The 20,878-nt window shown below is 44.2% G+C and overlaps 2 protein-coding genes across 3 annotated transcripts in view; one reads left to right on the top strand and one right to left on the bottom strand.

The window, feature by feature from the left end:
• LOC101788353 (uncharacterized) overlaps nucleotides 1-18,026 on the top strand; it is a 153,696-nt gene extending 135,670 nt beyond the window's left edge. The window contains exon 20 of the mRNA XM_063241850.1: nucleotides 17,265-18,026. The gene's annotated coding sequence lies outside the window, so the exon portion shown is untranslated. The remainder of the gene's footprint in view (nucleotides 1-17,264) is intronic.
• LOC101788760 (leucine-rich repeat-containing protein 37A3-like) lies at nucleotides 7,115-14,992 on the bottom strand. 2 transcript variants are annotated; one of them, XM_063241846.1, is made up of 6 exons: nucleotides 14,699-14,992; nucleotides 11,329-12,830; nucleotides 10,919-11,014; nucleotides 8,783-8,829; nucleotides 7,885-7,936; nucleotides 7,115-7,238 (listed from the first exon to the last, which is right to left on the bottom strand). In XM_063241846.1, the coding sequence occupies exons 1-6, from the start codon at nucleotides 14,799-14,801 to the stop codon at nucleotides 7,227-7,229; spliced, it is 1,812 nt and encodes a 603-aa protein (XP_063097916.1). In that variant the 5' UTR covers nucleotides 14,802-14,992; the 3' UTR covers nucleotides 7,115-7,226. The 2 variants fall into 2 exon arrangements, with proteins under 2 accessions (XP_063097916.1, XP_013007358.2); XM_013151904.3 differs by having other exon boundaries at nucleotides 7,115-7,936.
• Nucleotides 18,027-20,878: the final 2,852 nt, after the last annotated feature.

Raw genomic sequence — 20,878 nt, forward strand, 5'->3', positions numbered from 1 at the left:
CCTGAAAGGCACCACAGCGACACGGAGGCCCTGAGCTCCTCTGACAACAAGCACAGTTGAGTATATGCCAGGAAGCCAGCGTGACAAGTCCATCCTGGAGACAAAGCAGCACACATCTTCCCCTGTGGAGCCAGGAAGCAATGCTTGATGTGAGGATGAAAGCTTCTCCAAGAGAACCAATGGCTCAAACAGCAACTCATAGGAGAACCCACAATGCCTCAATGCAATAACACATTAACGCCTTCATGCCTTAACAACCTCCTCTTCCTTCTCCACCTATTCATGCTGGCAACTGTCTTCAGGTGGAGCATCTTTGCTCACTGCCATGCTGTTGTAATCCAGCTGGCATTAAGCTGACCACCAGCTCTTAATCCGTAACACTGCCTTTCACTTTCATTGGTTATTGGGTTTCTGTGGAGTGGCCGGACCTGCCTGGAGATCCCAGACTCAGGCCTCCAGCCTATGACTCTGGTAACAGCTCCCCTCTTGTTTGGAGGCTGTCCTGCCTGTAATTCTCTACAAGACTCACAACCTCACTCCTCAGGTTTAGGCAGAGGAGTCAGTGGTTCAGTAAGCTTGTGTTGAGCAGGAAGATCATAAATGAGAACAGAACATACGGGCAAGCTTTTCTCTTGGTGTTAAACTCCTCTATGCATGAAAGTGAGGGATTTTCAAGAGAACTCCAGCTGCCCCAGAATCAGGATAACATTTCCAGTCATACCTGGAACAGCAGCCACAAAGTTGCCAGTTAGCTTTGACACACACGCGTCATACTGCCAAGCCCAGAACTTATTATCCCTGGACTATTCCACTGAATTGCTGCTTCCACTGAAGGCTGGGTCTGTGGGGGACCCCTGAAAACAATCCCATCTGCTTTTTGGGAGTCCCTGCCTCTTGGTCTCTTCCTTTCCAGGCTCCAGATCTCTGAAGTCTGTGGGCTTCTCTGTTTCCTGTTGTTCGCTCTACTTTCACGAGGCTGCTCGAAGTCATGAGTCCTAGTGCAGGCCGGGGTAGGGTAGGTGAAAGACAGGAGCAACTGCTCATGGAAGGGCACAATTACACAGACAGCAACTGCACAGCTATAGAGCAACGGACTTACAGGTTAATAGCAAGGTTACATGTTATAGCAAGGTACAAATCAAGAAGTGATCTCTGTCTATGCTCCTGCTGCCTGCCACATAAGCACCTTGCTGCATGCAGTCAGGCTTGACAGTCTGAGGTCAGCTCCTTTGTCCCGCTAATGTGCTGGCTCAATTCGACTGTATCCAACTGGTATTTTCCTTAGTTAAAAGAATATATGTTGCTCTCATCTAGCTTCAGGGTCATTGTTTGGAACAAGGTGACCCAATCAAGGACACCTTTAACTTTCTTTGCTCCACTTGAATCCTTTCCCCTCTTCCTCAGAATGTTCCTACGTTATGGCAAACAATTCCTTTTAAGTAAATCTATTTAGAATTAGGTCACCTGATGACATATGACTTAATTCAATCATGTAATAGCCTGTCACCTGCCTTGCACTTCCTGCTTGCTAACTGTATTTCAACTAAACTGAAAGCTGATTTTTTTCTGGTGGTTTGGACCCTATTATAGTCCCTCATCTCACTGGCATAAACTCAGTAAAGTTGCCTTTTAGATTCCTTGGTGCAAAGAGTCGCACTAGGTTTGATGTTGGTTTTTCTGCAACACTCATGCGTATGGCACATTTCCATGAAATTTTCACACCAGGTAGACTACCAACAATTGGAAACAAAGTCCCGTGTTACTGTGTGACTTGAACAGTGATAAAAGCGCTTGCCAGGTGCTGTGGAGTGAAGAGAACTTGAGAGGTTTCAGGTTCACAGCCCCTGTGAACATGTGCAGCACTGCTGAGTTTGGGCTTGTTAAAGGTTGGCTCAGTCCAGCTTCCCTCTCTGATCCTCCAGCCCTCATACCCTCCTCTCCTGCTACAGCCCATCTTCTGGGAATTAAGCGCCTCCTTCTGGTTTTACTTTGGGATGAGCCTCCTTCACACCCTGAGCTGTCCCTGGGCTCGAGTTCCTGGTCTCATTCTTCCACCCAGAGTGCACATGACCACTGCTGGCCAGTCAGAGCTAATCAGAGCCTGTGACAGAGGCTTTGCTTAGACCCGTTTTCTTCAGTGCTGTGTCCGGTGAGAATTACTGCTGCCTATCTTGCAGACTCGGGACCTGGTCCTGCTACAGTGGCACCCAGCATGGAAGGCAATGCAGGAGAGGGGCAGACAGGGCCAAGTAGATGGATGTGGTCAGTCCTGAGCATGTAGGACTCTTCACTGTTGAAGTGTGATTTTTAGCTGGGGACAGAGTCCTAACAAACACAGGTGTGAAGTTGGACAGCTCATCTATTCCTCAGCCTGTGTACTATCTGTTAATTAGAAGGGTAAGATGTACTCTTTAGAAAGCTGTAAGAGTTAAATGAGATCACACACACACATACATACACACACTGTATACTTCCTATTAATCAGACAATAATTACAGACGCACTGGTGGAGGACACAGTATTTGTTCTGCACACACCACTCCATGTTCTCCAGCCTTGATGGTCCCACCAAGAATCTGCAGGGACAGGAGATCACTTCTCCAGAGTCACTTTCCTCAGCAGGTACATCTGTATTCTCTGATCCCCTTTTGGGCTGTTTGGCTCTTTCCCTCAGACTACAGTTTGGTGTCAATGTTTCCCCAGCCCATTCCCGCCTTACTTAACTGGCTTGGATATAGGTTGCTTCCTTGCTGGACCTCTGTCCTCTGTTTCCCTAATCCTCAGACTGGCTCAGGAGCCAGGGTGTTGGGAGGTAGACAGACCACCAAACTTAGTTCTGTTACAGAGCCTGGAGCACCCTTCCCAGTAGGAACTGTGACAGCCGATTACTCACGTGGAATAAAATCACAACCACACACACACACATTGCTGAGAGAGAAAAAGGGCAAGACAGCTGTGCAACTTTTTTCTTTTAATGTTTTCTTGCTGTTGATTAATTCACTTTTCTGTCAGGAGTTCCTTTGTGCAGAGAGAGATTGGCAGGAGCTAACAGGTCTTAAGTTATGAGGAAAAAGATGAATGTAAAGTTATAAAGTCTATGAGCTTATTTTATTGTAGGTAAATTATAAAGTTATTTCCTGGAAACTCCTATCCCAGAACAGTGAGCCCTCATAGCCGGTGTGCCAATGTAGCCAATGCCGATTCCGAATTTATTTTGATCCTGTGGACTGAGTCCAGGGTCATTCTTCCTCTGATGGGGTCTTGCTGAGTTCTCCAAGTCGCTTTGAACTTTTGATTATCCTGCTAAGTCCTCCTGAGTACTTTGTATTAAGGCATGTGCCATGGTACCAAGCTTCAGATATTTTATTCATGCATTCATCACCTAAAAAAAATGCTACATAATTTGAAAGATATAACCAGTGACATGGCACTGCAGCCTCCCAGTTGCCCTGTCTGAAGGATGACCTTTTCCAGTGTCTTGTGTGTCCCTCTCCAGGGTATCCTGTACTAGTGAGGACCACCAGAACTGTGATACCAAAAGATCTACCTTGCTGTCGAGAATGGTACCACTAAGCTCTTGGAATGTGACTGGTGTGACTTAGGAGCTGTGTTTTTTTTTTTTTTTTTTTTTTTTTTTTTTTTTTTTTTTGTCTTTTTCATTTTTATTGGTACCAGGGATCGAACTCAAGACTGCCTGCTTCAAGGCAAGTGCTTTTGCCGCTGAGCTAAATCCCCAGCCCCCTGGAGCTGTCTTTTAAATTTTACTTAATTTCTATTCCTTTATATTTCAACAGTGAAAGGGTGCCTAATGGTTCTTATACTCGGCCACACAACTCTACAGATAACCCACAATATGCAGCTCATACTAAACACTTTACCTTGTTTCTGGCCACTTACGAATGCCTCTATCTTGAAGGTAAATTGTTCCAGACTACCTTGTTTAAAAAAAAAGAAAAACTTCTAGAAAACATTGTCTTAAAGCCAGGGATGGGGTGGCTAAGGCAGGAGAAGCACTAGGACAAGACCAGCCTAAATTATATAGCATTACTTTTCCCAGCTGTCCACTCAAGCCTTCCAGAAGCAGAATACAGTGGTACTGGTTTATGAACTTCACTTGTTTAATGATCTGTGATGAATTTGGTTGCATTCCTGCTTGTGTAGGGAAGATGGCCACAGTAATGCTTGTCACTTGATGTGGAGTTTGTGAATGGAAGCTAGATTTTGCCAAAAATTTTGGTTGCAAATCAAACTTTTCAAACCGATGCATTCATGAAGTGAGATATTGCTGTCTTCCTTTGTAATTCACAAAGGCAATCTCTTATTCAGCCTGTAATGTCATGGGCCGTCATTTTTTAATAATTTGCCACATACTGTACCTAAGATGCCTCATAACCACCCTAGATTCCCTACAGTGTCACTTTTGTCAGCCTGGGTCTGAGGCTGTTTGGCATGGGTCCCCTTTTGACAATCAGGGGAAACAAGTGACCATGAATCATGGCCCGAAAACACACTCGCCACCATGGTCCCTGTCGTGGTGACAGTGGCCTTCGTTAGTATTAATCACAGTTCTCTCTGAATCTCCTTGAAAAATTAAGGTCTCTGGGGAAGGCCACCATGGACATAGAACATACAGGACTGGCCTTACCTTTGTCTGATGAGAGCAGCCAAAATGCTTGGAAGTAGGGACAGTGGTGGTTTTTTCATTTTGATGTTGTTTGCCTTTTGAGATAGGTTGTCACTGGCTAGTTTAGGTCAGCCTTGCAGTTGTTATGTAGCCCAGGCTAGCCTGCCTCTCATGTGCTAAGATTTCAGGGGTGTGTCACCACACTTGGCCAGTGATAAAGTTTGCATGGTGAATCTCTGCCTTAGTTGTCCTTAAGCCATGTGGACCCCTGAGAGACTTTTGTTTTATGTCATTTTTGGCAGTACTGGGGCTTGAACCTGGGACCCTTGTAGTGAGTCATATCCCAGCCTCTTTTCATTTTATTTTTTGACAAGTTTTCACTAAGCTGAACTCAAATTCAGAATCCTGCTGCCTCAGGATCCAAGTGCTAGGATGCCAGATGTATACCACCATCCCCAGTGATCCAATCAGTGCCCTTAAACAGCCTTCCTCTTATAACTTCACGACCGGAAGTTTTTCAGTCTTAAATGGCCTGTGCAGAAAGGAGTTTCACTAACTTGTTTTGGCATTGAGTCCTTGTTGAAGGTCCATGTGGACAGCAGTACAGGATTTGATGCTGGATAGATCTCAGCCCCCAGTGCTACAGGCTCTTCACAGAGTGGGGGCAAATAGCTAGCACCCTCTGCTGGCCTTTGGTCAATAAGCGTATGGTGACATGTGGAGTCCCATGTGTAGGTAGAAGCAGCAATCTTAATTCACACAGTCACTCATATTCCCGAGTCATGCCCAAGGGCAGGGCTTGGTCCTAGGAACTGGGGGACATGTAGTGGGCCATGTGGAGAGGAAGGAAATTGATCCTTGCCTTGTTAGGGCTCCTGACCTAGTAGAGAAGCGTGGTTGGGTTTCTTCAGCACTAGGCACCTGCTGCATTCTCAAGTGACCTCTCCGGGGGTGGGCCAGGCTGAACAAAGTCTAAGGCAGGACTCATCACACCTTGAGACAGAATTACTTCACCCAATTTCACCCCTGCTGGTGTCCATGGTGTCATGGAGCGTAGAAGGTCCTTTCTCAATTCCCAGCTTCGGGCTTGCCTTGTGGTTTGCTTTGGTCATGGAATGAAGTAGAAGCTAGAGTGTGCATTTGCAAGCTCAGACTTAAAAAGAGTCTCCAGTACTTCTGGCTTTGTAGGCAGCCAGGTGAGGGTGGGATTGCAGCAACTGGCCAGCTGTGTGCCTGCCAGGCTCGTCACTCCAGCAGCCTCTGGCGCTGTTTCTCACCTTCTATGACAGGGTGCCAGGATGCTTTTGCAGTCAGTAGGTGGATTCTCAATTCTTGTACACTGAGATCTTTTACTCACCAAGTACTTACCTCCCCCTGTGTACTAAGCATCCTTTATTAATTCTGTGTTGGAGATACAGTGGAGGAACTCTTGCTTCATCTGCAAATTATCACTTGGAATCATACAGATTGGCATTGGATGGGGCAGGAAGAAGGTAGGTGTAAGTCTGGACAGAGCTGCTGGAGGGAACAAAGCAGCACACACATGACCCTCGGTGGGTCAGGAGGGCTGGGGCAGTCCACGAGTAAAAAGATAAGTGGCCCAACCTATATCTAAAATCAGTGCCCAAGATGGACCATCTGGGAAATGACTGATCTCACATATTCTTTTTTTTTTTTTTTTTTTTTTTTAATGTTACCTCTCTACACCTCTGTGCTAATTGGCCAATGGCTGGGATTTAAACAAAACAAAACCAACCAAACAAAAAACCAATGGGTATTTTCTACCAGCTTGTAAGGATGGAGAACTGCTACAAAGATGGCATACACATTCATACATGAGTTTCGAGACTTGGGCCAAAAGATAGGACTTCACCCGAGGCCAGCAGGCCCAGTAATCGAAATACTGTGGTGACCCCAGCATCCTAGGAGAAGAAGGTCTAGAAGGTAAGCAGGTGGACAGTCCTGCTGGCAAGAGGCCAGGTATACAGGGACTAGATTGGCTCATTCTTTTTTGTGTAAGTGGAGATTGAGCTAAGCCCTCTGTGATAGGTGCATACCAGCCTTCTTTTATTTTTGGTTATGAGACAGGGTCTTGCTGAGTCACTAATTTGCCCAGGTTGGGCTCAAACTTGTGATCCTCTTGCTTCCCCCTCCCAGAGTGCTGGGGTTAGAGGGGTGTGCTCCCCTACACCACTGTGTAACTGCTTCTCCTAAAGCACAGGAGAGTGCATGAGAACAATAGCGATTTGACTGAGAATCCGCCCTGCTTGTGGAGAATGTGCTTTTGGTTGCAGAGGCTGACTGTGTTGGGTGATGAGGGTGAGAGGCCACCACGCTGCCTCTCCTGGAAGCATGACAGCCACAAAGGATCCAAGCTTTACCCCAACCGTTTTTTGCCTCTGCTCTTGTTCTGTGCATGCACATACTTAACTACTTGCAATTTAATTTCTCACCATATAGCTAAAAGTTATATAAAAAATATAAAATGTATATAAAACAGTAGGTAATTTATTATGGCAAACTATTTACAATCACTGCTGAAGCCAGAAGGGCTTAGTCATCTTTGATCTTCGACTCTGTGAGCCCTCCTTCTATGATGACTTCACACAGGTACCTGGAGAACAATACCAAGGCAGTGAAACTTTCCCTGCCCCCTCATTTTAGACAAGAACCTTAAGTCATCCCAAGGCATTTACAGGGTAGGGTTTGTGAAAATCTCATCCTCCTCAGAGGATTCATCATGTAGCTTGGCTTCCATTCTTCTCATTTGGGAGTGTCATGATTTATGTTTGTGTCCCCCAGGCCTCATGAGTTTGCATTGTTCATTTGTGATGGTTCATTGTATAGTGCTTGGATTGATGGTGTCAGTGCTCCATCCACATGGGGTGGAGCCAGGATGTGATGTAATGGCAGGAAGAAAGTGTGTCTTTCTCTTTGCTGGTTCGAGTTTGCTGTAGGCGGCCGCCATGAACTGCAGCCCAGCCATGCTTGCCTGTCTTGGATCCAACTGAGTGTGGACTGAAACCTCCAAAAACTGTAAGAAATAAACTTTTCCTTTCCCAACTTGGGCATCAGGTATTTTGTCTCAGCCACGAGCATAAAGTAACTAAGACAGGGAGGTACTGATGGGTCTGTATATATCCCTGAGCAAAAGTAGGCTATAAAACCTAGTACCAGCCTTCTGTAAAACAGAAAGGGACTTAGGACCTCTGCTTTCCCCTGCCCCTTCCACCCCAGCATTGAGCACTTCTCCAGTTTACCTCTTTCATTTGTTCTGCTTTGCAGCTTCCATGCCAATGTGGAGAAAAGCCCCTTGTGGGAAAACATACGTGCAAGACAATTAGTGAGTGATTTGCATTGTCATGTCTCAGTCTGCATGCCCACTTCAGGTCTCTTTAGGACAAAACCTGTACCTTGCCCCATGCTCAAAATAGGCAAGTTCAAACTAGGCCTGGAGTTTTGCAAACAGTTCCACAATGCTGGACTTTCTGAGGCTCCATCTGTTACCAAGGGCCTCAGGAGGTCTCTGGGGGAGACCTCTGCACCTGGCCCAGCCTGGACGCACACTGTTATTTTGAGTAAAAGAACTGAGGAGGCTCACAAGGGAAGCGGAAGCATGAGAAGATGAGCTTCCGCCCCTCCAAGGAAGGATGGAGGGACTCCATCTTGCACCAGCTCCTGCCTAGCACCTGGGCTTCCTGTGCAGTCCCAAAAGGCCTCTCCACCACAGAAGTAGGCCTACCCCAACCTGCCACCTCTACCCTCAGTATGGGATGCCTGGTGACAGCAGGTCCCTCCCTACTTGTCCGGCCCATCTCAGCTTCTTTGGAGCCACATGAGACCTCAGGAATGAAGGGTTATTCTGCTCCAGGTGGGCTCTGCTCTGAGAGATCCAGGGATTTAAATAGCTGAGTTCTAGGTTTTCCTCCAGTGCTAGTAATGAGTTTCTCATTTAAAGGTCCTCTAACTGAGCATGGTGATGCATGCCTGTAATCCCATCACTGGGGAGGCGAGGCAGGGTGATGGTTGCAAGTTTGAGACCAGCCTGGGCTACAAAGTGAGCTCAAGTCTGAACTGCACAGTGAGACCCTATCTCAAAAAGACAAAAAGTAAATACATAAAAAATAAATAAATAAAAATCGGCAGACTCATATTTACCTTGAGGCCTTTTCAACGTCTGGTAAAGCTCTTCTATGACAACGCATCTGTTTTGGGGAAAAAAAGTGTTGAGAATCCACCTCTATCTCTCGATTTTCATTCACTCCTTTTATTAATTTTAGTCTGAGATATTCTGTGTGATGAGAACTTTCCTAGAGATGGAATTCTACCCTACTAGTCATAGTTCACTGACTTTGCAAAAGCACCTTAAGAGTCTTGCATGAAGCAGAAACATTTTTTTATCCAGTAATAGGGACTGAACTCATGACTTCTGCAATGAAATAGATAGGTAGGCAGGTAGGTAGATAGACAGATGGACAGACAGGACCTCTGCTTTCCCCTGGCTCTTCCACCCAGCACTGAGCCCACACAAGATTTTGTGTTTTTATTTTTTGGTGGTTTATTTTTTTGAGACAAGTCTTAGTAAACCAGTAAATTGCCCAGGCTGCACTTGAAATTTGAATCCTCCTGCCTCAGCTTCCCAGAGTGCTGGGATTGGTGCCATGTGGCACCTCTTCACCAGCCTTTTAGAGTGGTGTCTCAGTTAATGCACTGAATTCCTTCCATGATTTTGTTGCAACTGGATTGCGAGCATCCTACCCCATGTTGGCCCTGCTTCTGGGGCTCAGATTTTAGTGTCTGCTCTCACCAAAAGAGAACTCACTCCTTCCTTTTGGAGCAATCTTATCTCATCAGTCTCACAAGACCGACCCCAAATCAGAATGCCCCGACCTCACAAGAAATAGTTCTGACCCAGAGGCAGCACCTCGGTAGTCCAGGCTGACCCTGAGCTATGTAGCACGGGCTGCCCATGAACTTGTAGCAGTCCTCTTGCCTCAGTCTCCCAAATGCTGCGCTTACAGGTGTTTACCGCCACACCCAGCTTTTTTCCATGCTGACCTTTGTGTTTCACTCTTAGATGCCCCTCTTTCAAAAACCTGTGTAGCATATTTCTATTCTCGTGGTAGGAGAAATGGACATGAGTCTCTTAAGAGGGGACTGGCTCAGGAGAACTAGCGCATCCAGGAAAGACTGCATGAAGGAGGACGAGCTTGAGTTGGCTTTCAGCACATTCGTGAGACTTCCACAAGCAGGGTGAAGTACAAGGATTCTTTATAGACAGAGCACAGGCAAATAAAGGAATGGGATGGTATGACTAAGGCATGGAGAGGGGCCGGGGCAGAAGGCTGCCACAACTGTGGGAAATGTAAATTAGGGATACTTTATTTAGTTGGAAAAGGAGAGTAAAGTTTGTCAGACTATGAAATTACGCTTTAATAATCTATCAGATGAAAAGTAAAATAATAAACTATTACATAATGAGGCAAAAAGCAAACAGGGGCAAGCTCTGGAAGAGGCTGCTCTAAACAGGACCTGCTGTGGGAGACCTGACAGAAGCCTCAGCGGCAGGGCTATACCTGGACCTATTAGACAATGCCTCGCACACTGGAGACAGCAGCAGCTGTCAAAGCTAAAGAATGTGGAAGACAGACTTCTGTCTTGTGGCGCTGTCCCTTCTCCCTAGAGTGATGACAGCTGCTTGAGCATGGCGAGCATGAGATCAGTGAGGACATCAAACTGTCGACATGGTAGTTTGGGGTTGGGGAAATTTTCTTTCATGGCATCGTTTGCCCATCAAATTAACTTGTCCAGGTACCCAAGTGACCTGTTGTCTTGGTTTTAGCTCGTCAGAGATCTTTCGGGAGTGGAGTTCCTTTAAAAATCCCTGGAGAACACCAGGCATTCCAGAGGCTGAGGCAGGAGGGTCACTGTGAATTTGAGCCCAGCCTGGGTTACATAATGAGCTCAAGGTCAGCAAGGCACCATCTCAAAAGATAAACCAATCCTCATACCTGAAAATCATATTAAAGTAAAAGAGAAAGACTATTTCAACCTGAGTTACTAACATGGAACGGCACTGGGGATTTAGCTCAGTGGTGCAGGTACTTGTCTGTAAGTGTGAGGTCCCAAGTTTGATCCCTGTTACAAAACAGCAACAACAACAAAGAAACTAAACTAAACTACAGAGGAATGTCCAGGAGGAAAGGGCAACATGGCCTGGGTTTTCTGTTCATGGTTCTGAATCATACAAAGACAAGATGCATTCAGGAAACCTGAATCAATTTTTATCCTTACCTTAATTACGCAGAAAATTACCATCAAAATCATCACTCCCATGAAAGATAATGGCAAGATCAGTTTGTAATAGTCACGTTGTGGAACTTTTGTAAGCTAAAAAAAAAAAAGATAATTTTAGTTGGGTAACAAAGACATAACAAGGATGACAGCTGTCTATTTAAATCCAATTCTTCTGAGTAGCTTAGAGATTCTTAAAAGCACATCAAACGGGATGTGTTACAAATCTTATTATAGTGCACGTCCTTCTCTTGCTTTGTTTATCTTGTGTGTTAGGACATCTCCTTCTCTCATGGAGCAGGGTGGAGAGTGCCATCCTGGCCAAAGTTACGTGGCCAGGACAAAATACAGACCAGCAGGCCCTGCTTGTGCACCTCATGGTGGCCCCTCAGCTCGGTAGACCTCCTCACCTCTCTTGACTTCTGGTCCTTGTGGTCGCTCTCTGCTGTGTTCTCAGTGGTGTCCTTCTCACTCTTCTGATCCTCTGCATCCCACAGGGCCTTGGCCACATGGACTTTTTGCTCTTCACTGAGTAGCTTCATCAGGAGGCCCGTCCTAGAGACGAGCTTGGCACAGGCCAGCTGCGTGTGGGCCTCAGAGCAGTCCATTTTTACGATCCTGCTGACCTGAGAAATCAGCCTTCTGATGTTATTGTTGGGGATGAGGAGCCCCAGCTGCTGGTCTCGGTAAGTTTCAAACTGATCACCTGACAGCAGTGTGGAGGTGAAGTCCCTGGGGAGTGAGTCAGTCCCCGTGTTGGGTTGTTGCCATCGTGCCTCCCTGGCCTGCCTCACAGCTGGTGTGAGGTCGGGTGTAGTCGCAGCAGTCTCTTTGGCCAAAGGATCCTTCTGAGTTTTTTCAGATACAGATCTTTCTGGCACACTAACATACCCTCCAAAATCCACTGCTTGAAAATCTTCATCTGTAGCAGGGTTTTCTACAGAGGTGCTTTCTACTGAAGGCTCTAAAGGCACATATAATTCTGACACAGGATTCTCCCGAATACTCGGGTCTCTTGAAGGTGAGAGCACCTGTTGTGAAGGGGAGCTGGTGTGACTCTTCACTGCTGGGAATGGAGGCCTCTTTGCAAGCAGTAGTGTACTGCGTGTGCTTTCCTTTCTCAGGTTTTCACTCAGCTTGGTCTCCTGTGTTCTGTGGGCCACACGTGAGTGAATTTTGTGAAAACGGTGAACTTTTCCAGAATGTATGATTGGCTTATTCCCCCCCATGGTTTTAACTATAGAGTTTGCATGCTCTAAAATAAAAACGCCATTTTCTGAAGAAGACACAGCTTTTCTTGTGTTCTCCGCAAGTTCTCTCTTTACTCTCTGAAGTGTTTTCCTTCCATGCCCAACTGCTGCCAGGCTGTTTTCTGGTGCTTCAGCATTTTCCGATTTTTTTGGAAAGATTTGGCCTCTGAATTTGGGACGAAAATGGCTAGGCTGTAGCAGCATAGGAATTTTCTCTTCCTTTTTTACCTCATTGTTTTTTTCCTGGTTACCTTCCTCCAGCAATTTTTGAAGAAGATACAGCTTCTTCATCTTATTTGTGAAACGTAAATTGTTGCGTGCAGGTTGAAAAGAGTTTCTCCTGTTGTGGTTCAAGTCACCTAAGGGATTAGCGTCCTCTTGGACTTTTGAAAAAAGCAGCTGAATGAATGGTAATAATGTTGCCTCTATGCCTTCTAGATTTTCCTTGGAGAAATAAGGCAGTATGTAGTTTAGTGCACTGATGATGTCACTTTCATCATTCATATCGAGCTGCTCTTTTGTAAAGCCCACTGGGTTGGTCACACTTTCCTGTGAAGATGACATTTCAGATTCAATATTCAGCTGGGTGCTGGTGCTCCTCTTCCGGGCTTGTAACGCTTTCATGAAGGATTCTTGGGAGATCACTATGGATGTGTCTCCCACTGTCAGAAAAGAAGACATTGCTCTCAGTTAGGGCAGAATGATAGACACCCAGCTTTTTACTGGCCCACAGCTGTACACACCAGTCAAAGAAGGGAGAGGTCAGCAACTATTTCAGTGCCATGTGGACAAGACAAAAAGAAATCCAAACTTAAACTTACAAAAACCCAACAGAAAGAGAAAATGACCTCTCTTGCTAACGAGACTACTTTTTGAGAACATTCCATAGTGTGTAATACAGCAACTTAACTTAGCCAAATGATTGGTACTCACTAAAGGCCACATCCTGACAAGTACTTGCCCACTCAGCAGGCTTCTCTGCAGACCTTCTATGCATACCCACGCAGGACCCAAAACACCATAATGTCACAATGTAGCAGCAGAGGCAGCACAGGTCTTCCTCACCCCACCTGGTCAGTTGCTACCTCACTATGCTCGGATGACCATGATGAAGGACAGTCCTCTTAGGACAAAAAGGCAGACATGTAAAAGCCCCACTCCTTCTGCCTACAGGTCTTTTCTGGATACATCTGCTCCACCTGTGTGCCCAGTGCCTTCACTTGGTCCCTGCTTCCATGTGTCCTAGCACCGTGATGGCAAACATCCAGAGAAAAAGTGCCAAACCGCACCCTAACCCACTTACTCATGGCCAAGTGCCAACCCTGCAATGAAACCTGAATACTGGGGTTTTAGGTGGGAAAAATCAACTCCTTATGAACGTCTTTTGTCTTAAGAGAAAAATACAACCATGCATGTGTGGTAGGTTCACTGCCACTGTCCAGTCCCATAACAAAAGGTTCTTCTACACAGAGCCAAACACTGTACTGCTCGAGTCTTCCTTATATCAGAGCAGGGATCCAGAGTGTAGGATAAGAGATTTTTAATTTGCCTGGTTGTATGTCTGCCTCTGTGGAATAGTGAACAGCAAATCTACAAAATAACAGCAGTTTCTGTATAAACATGACTTAAGGTGGTAATGTATAAGAGAAACTGCCCCTTCTATCAGATCAGATGCTTTCCCTACTTTTATTTCTGTCCTAATATTTCTAAGCATCCAAAGCTCCTGACAATACTGTCATACGAAAGTCAAGGGCTCAACGTGTAACTGATTTGTCTTCTGGAAGAATTAATTGACTGGTGGTGGTGAGGACCAGAGGAGGGGGTAAGGATCATGACCATAGAGGAAAATGGGTTCTGGAGAACCCAGAATTGCGGACAGAGGGCTGGGCATGAGGCTCTAGCACTTGACACCTCTGATCTTGATCTGTAAATGGAGGCAAGAAATTCTTGTTTTTCTCACCTCTGAGGGTAGAATGAATACTGTAATTGGTAAAAATTTGTTTTGGAAACCAAGCAAAGTTCTTTTGCATAAGAAACGTAGTGCCACTATTTATTATTTGTCCCTGTATTCAAGCTCTCTGGATGTGAAAGCACTCACATGTGGCAAGCATGAAGTGAGAGCTAATAAACCCGACATACGGAAAAATCCTTAAATGCACCTGAGTCATCTGAGACTCATGATAAGCTCAGGTTTGGACAGTCTGGGCATGGAACAACCCTGCATTCCCTTAGAAGAGACAAGCACTTGTAGTTAGGCAATCAGAAACTCAGGCTCCAATACAATAGTACGGCTTGACACAGTTTCGAAAAGATGATAAAACGGATGTACACCTGCCTAAGGTTGAAGGAATAGAGACCTAATATATAAAAAACCAGCTTACAAGCTGCACTGCACATTATAAGTGCACATAACTGCACATTATAAGTGCAAACCAATTGTATCATTAGTTTACAGCCTTTGTATCACTATTTAGAAATTAAAAAGCAAATAAAAGAAACATGAAAGCATCATTAGGCAATTGAGACTCACAACACTGCTTGGCATTGGTCAGACATGTGCTATCACAGTGCAGCTTGACTGTCTTGTCGACAACTTCAATATCATTTTTAAACTGGCAGAGGCAGCAGACCATATTGCTCGGTAAGATCCTGCAGACAGGACACAGAGTTCTGAGTTAATGGAAAGCTGCTCCTTGAATGGTAAAGAGGCAGGACGAGGCTCCACAGTGTGGAGCAGGAAGGAGTGCTGGAGGCAGCCCTTGCGGCTGGGTAGGAAGCCAACAGCCACTGCAGCTTTTGGATATTGTGAGTAAATAGGAGGGAGAGAGGGGTCCCCACAGAAGGAAGCTCAGCAGTGCGTGTGGTGGGCCTCACATGAAGGTCCTGGAGATTAGTGCTGAGTGACAGGAATGTGTCCTTTCATTCAGAAGCATCTCCTTTCAACTTGTAAGTCTCACTCTGGGTGGGGAGTGCACAGGAAGTACATCGGCTTCTAAAAAGTGGGAATCGGGGCTGGTGGTTTAGCTCAGTGGCATAAGCACCTGCCTTGCAAGCAGGCAGTCGTGAGTTCGATCCCTGGTACCGGTAAAAATGAAAAAGCCAAAAAAAAAAAAAAAAAAGTGGGACTCAGCTTCCAATGTGTGAGGTCCCTTTCACAACTTGGGTTCCGAGTGGTAAATGTGAGACATTTGGCAAAAAAGTCAGTTTATCCCTACCTATATTGTGCGGTTAATAACACAGATCAAACTTGGTAAATCTAGACAACTGGAGCATTCAAAAGGTCAAGGAGGACTCGGTGGGGGTGAAGTGGCTCAGAGGGAGAGAGCTGGCCTAGTGTGCTCAAGTCCTGGGTTTGATCCATAGTATCTCAAAATACAGAAGGGAGAGGAGGATGAGGGAGCAATGACTACGTGATGAAAGCAGCCATGAATTACTAGTGGCTCTGGAAAGGATGGTGTCTAGCTAATGTGGGTGGGAAGGGAAGCAGGTGCTGCAGGAAGTTGAGGAAGACGAGCCTGGAGCAGAAACCAAGGGGTTTGGCAGTGTGGGAAGTCAGTTGAGGAGGTGACCTGACAGAAACAATGAGCGCAGACTGCTAAATGAAAGGTGTCTTGCAAACCCTCAACTACTTCACTACTAAGCGAGCTTCTATTTAGCTTGCTATATTGGAGGAGGATGGCACAATTCAAGTTGCAGTCAGTGGTATAAAAACCATCAAAACAGGGCACTACATACAGTAGTACAGTAATATACTTCACACTCTGCATGAAAATTAACTCACAATAGATCATAAACCTACCTGTAATCCTAACACTCAGAAGCTGAGGCAGGAGGATCACCAATTGGAGCCCAGCCCAGGTAGATCAGCAACTTAGTGAGACCCTGTCTCAAAACTACCAATAAAAAATGCTAGTGCAAGCACCAGGGTTTAATCCCCAGCACCTCTGAAAATAATCACGGACCTAAGTATGACTAGAGTTACACAGCGCAATTCTGGAAGAAAGCAAGTGAGAAAATCTCGTAGCCATGGGTTAAACAATGGGCACATAAAACAAAGATTTCTTAGGTAAGACAAGAAAAGGCCTGAAAGAACAAAAGCTTGCTAAATTCTATTTCATCAAAATTTTTAAAGTTAAGATTTCTGTTCTACTCTAGTGCTCTGGGAAACTGAGGTAGGATGTTTGTAAATTTGGCCCAGTCTGGGCAACATAAATCCATGGTGAGACCTTGCTTCAAAATAACAAAATGAAAAATGTGGAAGGGGAGGTCATAGCTCAGTAAGAAAGGCCAAGTACTTAAAAAATAATATCTGCACTCATAAAGATAATCATCATTAGCTTAGCTAGTAAAGAAATGCACACTTAAGCTACAATGAGATAGATCCACATACATGGTGTTAAAAAGGCTTACCTTTTTTATAGACTGAAATGCAGGGATCAGGTAAAGATGATGTGGTAACTCTTTTCTTTGTTTTTGATTGGGGTACTAGCGATTACACTGAGGGCATTCACACTGGGCTGTCTCCAGCCTCTCTTTTTGTCCAGCTTTTACATGTATTTATGCATTTTCATTTTGAGACAGGGTCACACTGTCAGTAAGATACACAGGCTGACTTTGAACTTGCCATCCTCCTGCCTCAGTCTCCCTGGGTGCTAGGATTACAGGCCTGGGCCGCCACGCCTAGCTGCCATTTGAACTCCCATAGACTGCACGTGGGATGTATGAATGATTATCCTAAGTGGATAATAGCCAAACACAAATGGCTGCACACTGCATGATTTCATTTATAAGACCTTCCAGAAAATGTAAACGTACAGGGCAGAAATAAAGACTGGCAGATTCTGGGAGCCGTGATAGATAGAGTGAACCAGCTGTGAAGGACATGAGCTGCCTTCTGAAGGTGACCCAGATGTTTTACAGCAGGGGTGTGGTGGTGGCTACATAACCACACAAACTCCTCAAACATGTGAGTTTTGTGACATGGAAATCACACGTCCATAAGCCTGACTTAATAGTAAAACAAACCTAGCAACAACAATGAACCCAAGAGAAACAGATCTGAGAAAAAAACTAACTTACAGTCTTTCCAATTCAAGAGACTTCGTGAGGATGTTCTCCAGTACTGTGAGTGACACATGCGTCTGTCCCAAGTCCCTGAAGAAGAAAGCCAGACAGAAATGAGGAAGCCCAATGCCAAAAGTCTGTGCTTCAACAGGTATTTGAAGGATATCTTATTATTGCACTTTTGCCTCCCAGTGAAACAAGCCAGCACATAACTTTACATGAACTATAATCCCAGAGAAGTCTTCATGCAAAAATTCAAATTTAATGTTTTCATCATCAAATGAATGACCTTGGCATTGCATAGTAGATGCTGCATCTGTGTTTCAGTCACCATCATACTTCACATTTTTATATTGCATTCACATCTCTCACTGTGTTGTTCTTTTTAGTAACAAGGCCACTATGTTTCCTGGGGTAATGGTGTTCCTGCATCCACTGATGTGATCCGTGTCTACCGTGTTCCTCAGTGGTGCTCCCGATCCCTGCTGACTCTCTTGCCCATTATACATCTTAATCCTTCTCTTTGTGAATAACCTGATTAAAATTAAACTTATGACCTGTAGGATCAAAGTACAATACTGTACCATTCTTGGAAGGAAGCAAGAAGAGCCAAAGTCATATTATGACTTAAAGGTTATGGCAATACTTACAGATAATTTAATGCTTGTAATGTAAAAAGTGATGGATCTTCGATAGTTGTCAGAGGATTATTATTGAGAATTCTGAAAAATGCAATGGGATAAAAGTTATCTGTATTTTCAATATGCATGAAATTACATAAAAAGTTGATATTCTTTTTTTGGTATGGAGCTGATTCATAGGTTAAAAAACCATTTTCTTTGATTACCTATGAATAAACCTTAAAATGCATAAAGCAGTGTTCCCTTTGGGGATTCTGTATGTCTGTAAAAGATCCTGTGGAAAAGAGAAAGTGAAAAAAATGTAGGAAAAAAGTGGATAGAAAACCAAAAAAAAAAAAAAAAAAAAAAGAGGCTAAAAACAAAATCCCTAAAAGTGACTGCTCCATAAGGAAGCCTTTATTATAAGCCAACCAAACCTAACATTCCTGTATAGGACATTTCCCAACAACAATGTAAAAACAAGAAGAAACACAGTCTTCTTAAGGGCACATTGAAAAGACCTGTGAGTGCCACATGCATGTGTCTCAAGACCCTTGGGACCTTTTACTATTAAGCCAGGTCTATTGAGATAGACTAGGTCAAGTGTCCATCCATTCTTTGTTTCTTTTGAGGCAGGGTCTCTCTGCAATACCAATCAGCTCCAGGCTTGCTATGTACCCCAGCATGTGCTTGAAGTTGCAGTCCTCATTGCTGAACCTCCCATGCTGGGATTACAAGCATGTGTCATCACACCTACTTCGAGTCTCAATACACTTAGAAGGACTAGTACACAAAATATGTTCTCTAAAGAAGGTGGGATGAAATCACAGATCAATGACAGGAAGAAGTTTGGTAAATTCCTAAATATAGAAATTAAGCATATATAAGCAACTAACAGGTCAAGAAGAAATAACAGACATGAGGAAATACCTCAACATCACTGTGAAAGAAGACACCCAGCACCAACACTTTAGGAAAGGTATACACACACATGCAAATATTAAAAATTCTCATCAGTAATATAAAGCTCTGAGTAAACAAGGAAAAAAATCCAAGAAACTTAAAAAAAAAGATAGCAGAAAGAAACAGTAAAGAGTAGAACAGAAAAAGGTGATACAGAGAATTGAAAAACAATAGAGAAAATCAACACTGCCAAAAATTAGTTTTTAACAACGATCCTGTGGAGACAGCTTAGCAGCTTATGAGCCCAGTGCCTGCCTGGCAAGCATGAAGCCCTAAATTGTATTCTAGATACCAAAACAACTCAGTGGTAAAAGATCAACAGTGCCGGGCTTGGTGGTATAATCCCAGCACTTGGGAGGCTGAGGCAGAAAGACAGCTGTGAGTTCAAGGCCAGCATTAACTATATAGCAAGACTCTGTTTTGGGGGCAAACATCATTAACAAAGGAGGGGACATGGCTGGGTGTGGTGACACATGTCTACAATCCCAGCACTTGGAACTTTGGGGCAGGAGGATCACAGCAAGTTCAAGATCAGTCTGAACTAATAAACTGTGTCTCAAACAAGGGTGGGATTATTACTGATATGGAATGGATTATTATTAGAATGGAATGGATTATAAGGGAAAACCAAAAAATTATTTGCCAATAACTTAGATAACCTAGATGATAGATATGGTTCTAGAAACTGAAGAAACAACAAAACCTTGAACAGACCTATTTAAATAGAATGATTGAGTTATTGACCAAAACTTCTCACAGAAGAAGAGCCTTTTGTTTTCTCTTTGGTGGGATGAAGAGAATCTCATGATCAGATGGCTTCACTGGTGAAATCTGCCAACGGATTAAAGAAGCAATACCAGGGCTGGGGATTTAGCTCAGTGGCATAAGCACCTGCCTTGCAAGCAGGCAGTCATGAGTTCGATCCCCGGTACCCATAAAAAGGAAAAAGACAAAAAATAAAATAAAATAAAAATAAGCAATATCACTAAACCTTCAAAACATTTTCTAACATGTAAAAGAAGACAGAATCATTCCTACTTCCTTCTAGGAGTAAGTATTGCCCCCCTATACAAAAAAGATATAAATCAAGAAAATTATGAATATATATACATATATATGAATATATATTTTGGTACCAGTGATCAAGCTCACAACCTCGCACTTGTCAGGCAGGTGCTGTGCTGCTGAGCTATGTCCTCAATCCTGAAGCAGTATATAGATATAAAATTCCTCACAAACCACATTAAACAGAGCATACAGATAACACTATGCATCATGACCAAGTCCAGGAATGCAAGTTTGGCTCAACATAAACATCAGTCTAAAACAATATTAATAGACTGAAAGAAACGTGTTCATCTATGTTAATGCAGTGGGAGCATTTACAAATTAACTCCTTTTCACTATAAAAACATCCACAAACTAGGAATAGAATCACCTCTGGGGCTGAGGCATAAGTACCTGCCTGGCAAGGGCCAGCTCATGAGTTCGATCACCGGTCCCAAAAATAAATCACTTCAGCCTAGTAAAGGGCACAAAAATAAAAAGGAAAAACACCACCATGGCTAACATCAAAGCAAAGGTCTCTTCTTGTATCTATTAAAATCTATATGGAGGTTTCAGCCAGGGCAGCCAGGGAAAACAAAACTGTACACTTGCATATACATATAGAAAACTGTAGCATAACCAGGCATGTGGCTACAGGCCTGCAACCAGCACTTTGAGAGGCAGGAGGATTCCTGCCCAGACATTTAGTGAATTTAGTAGATCCTATCTGAAAATAAAAATAAAGCAAGGGACAAGAATGTAGCTCAGTCCCTGGTACAAGTGTGAAAGTATAAGCCAGTCATTGTGGCAGTACATGCCTGGAATCCCAGGACCCAGGAGGCTGAGGCAGGAGGATCACTCTGAGTTGGAGGTCAGCCTGGCCTGCATAGTACCTTCAAGGCCGGTCTGAACTACGTAGTGAAATCTCTTAATCAAACAAATAAACAAATCAAAAGAGAAGAGAAAACCATAATGAATGCATACATGGAAGGAAACTAGGACTAGTAACATTAAAG

Source organism: Cavia porcellus, unplaced genomic scaffold, assembly GCF_034190915.1.
Source record: "Cavia porcellus strain 051 isolate PalLab524CR breed Dunkin Hartley unplaced genomic scaffold, mCavPor4.1 scaffold_32, whole genome shotgun sequence".
Taxonomy (NCBI): Eukaryota; Metazoa; Chordata; class Mammalia; order Rodentia; family Caviidae; genus Cavia; species Cavia porcellus.

Bases quoted from the DNA above. Each gene is read 5' to 3' on its own strand.
- LOC101788760 (XM_013151904.3), bottom strand. From the start codon at position 14,801: ATGGTCTGCTGCCTCTGCCAGTTTAAAAATGATATTGAAGTTGTCGAC. The intron at 12,831-14,698 runs GTGAGTCTCAAT...CTTTTCTGACAG, and splicing joins GACCAATGCCAAGCAGTGTT to TGGGAGACACATCCATAGTG. The intron at 7,937-8,782 runs GTAAATATGAGT...TTTTCCCACAAG, and splicing joins GACGTTGAAAAGGCCTCAAG to GGGCTTTTCTCCACATTGGC.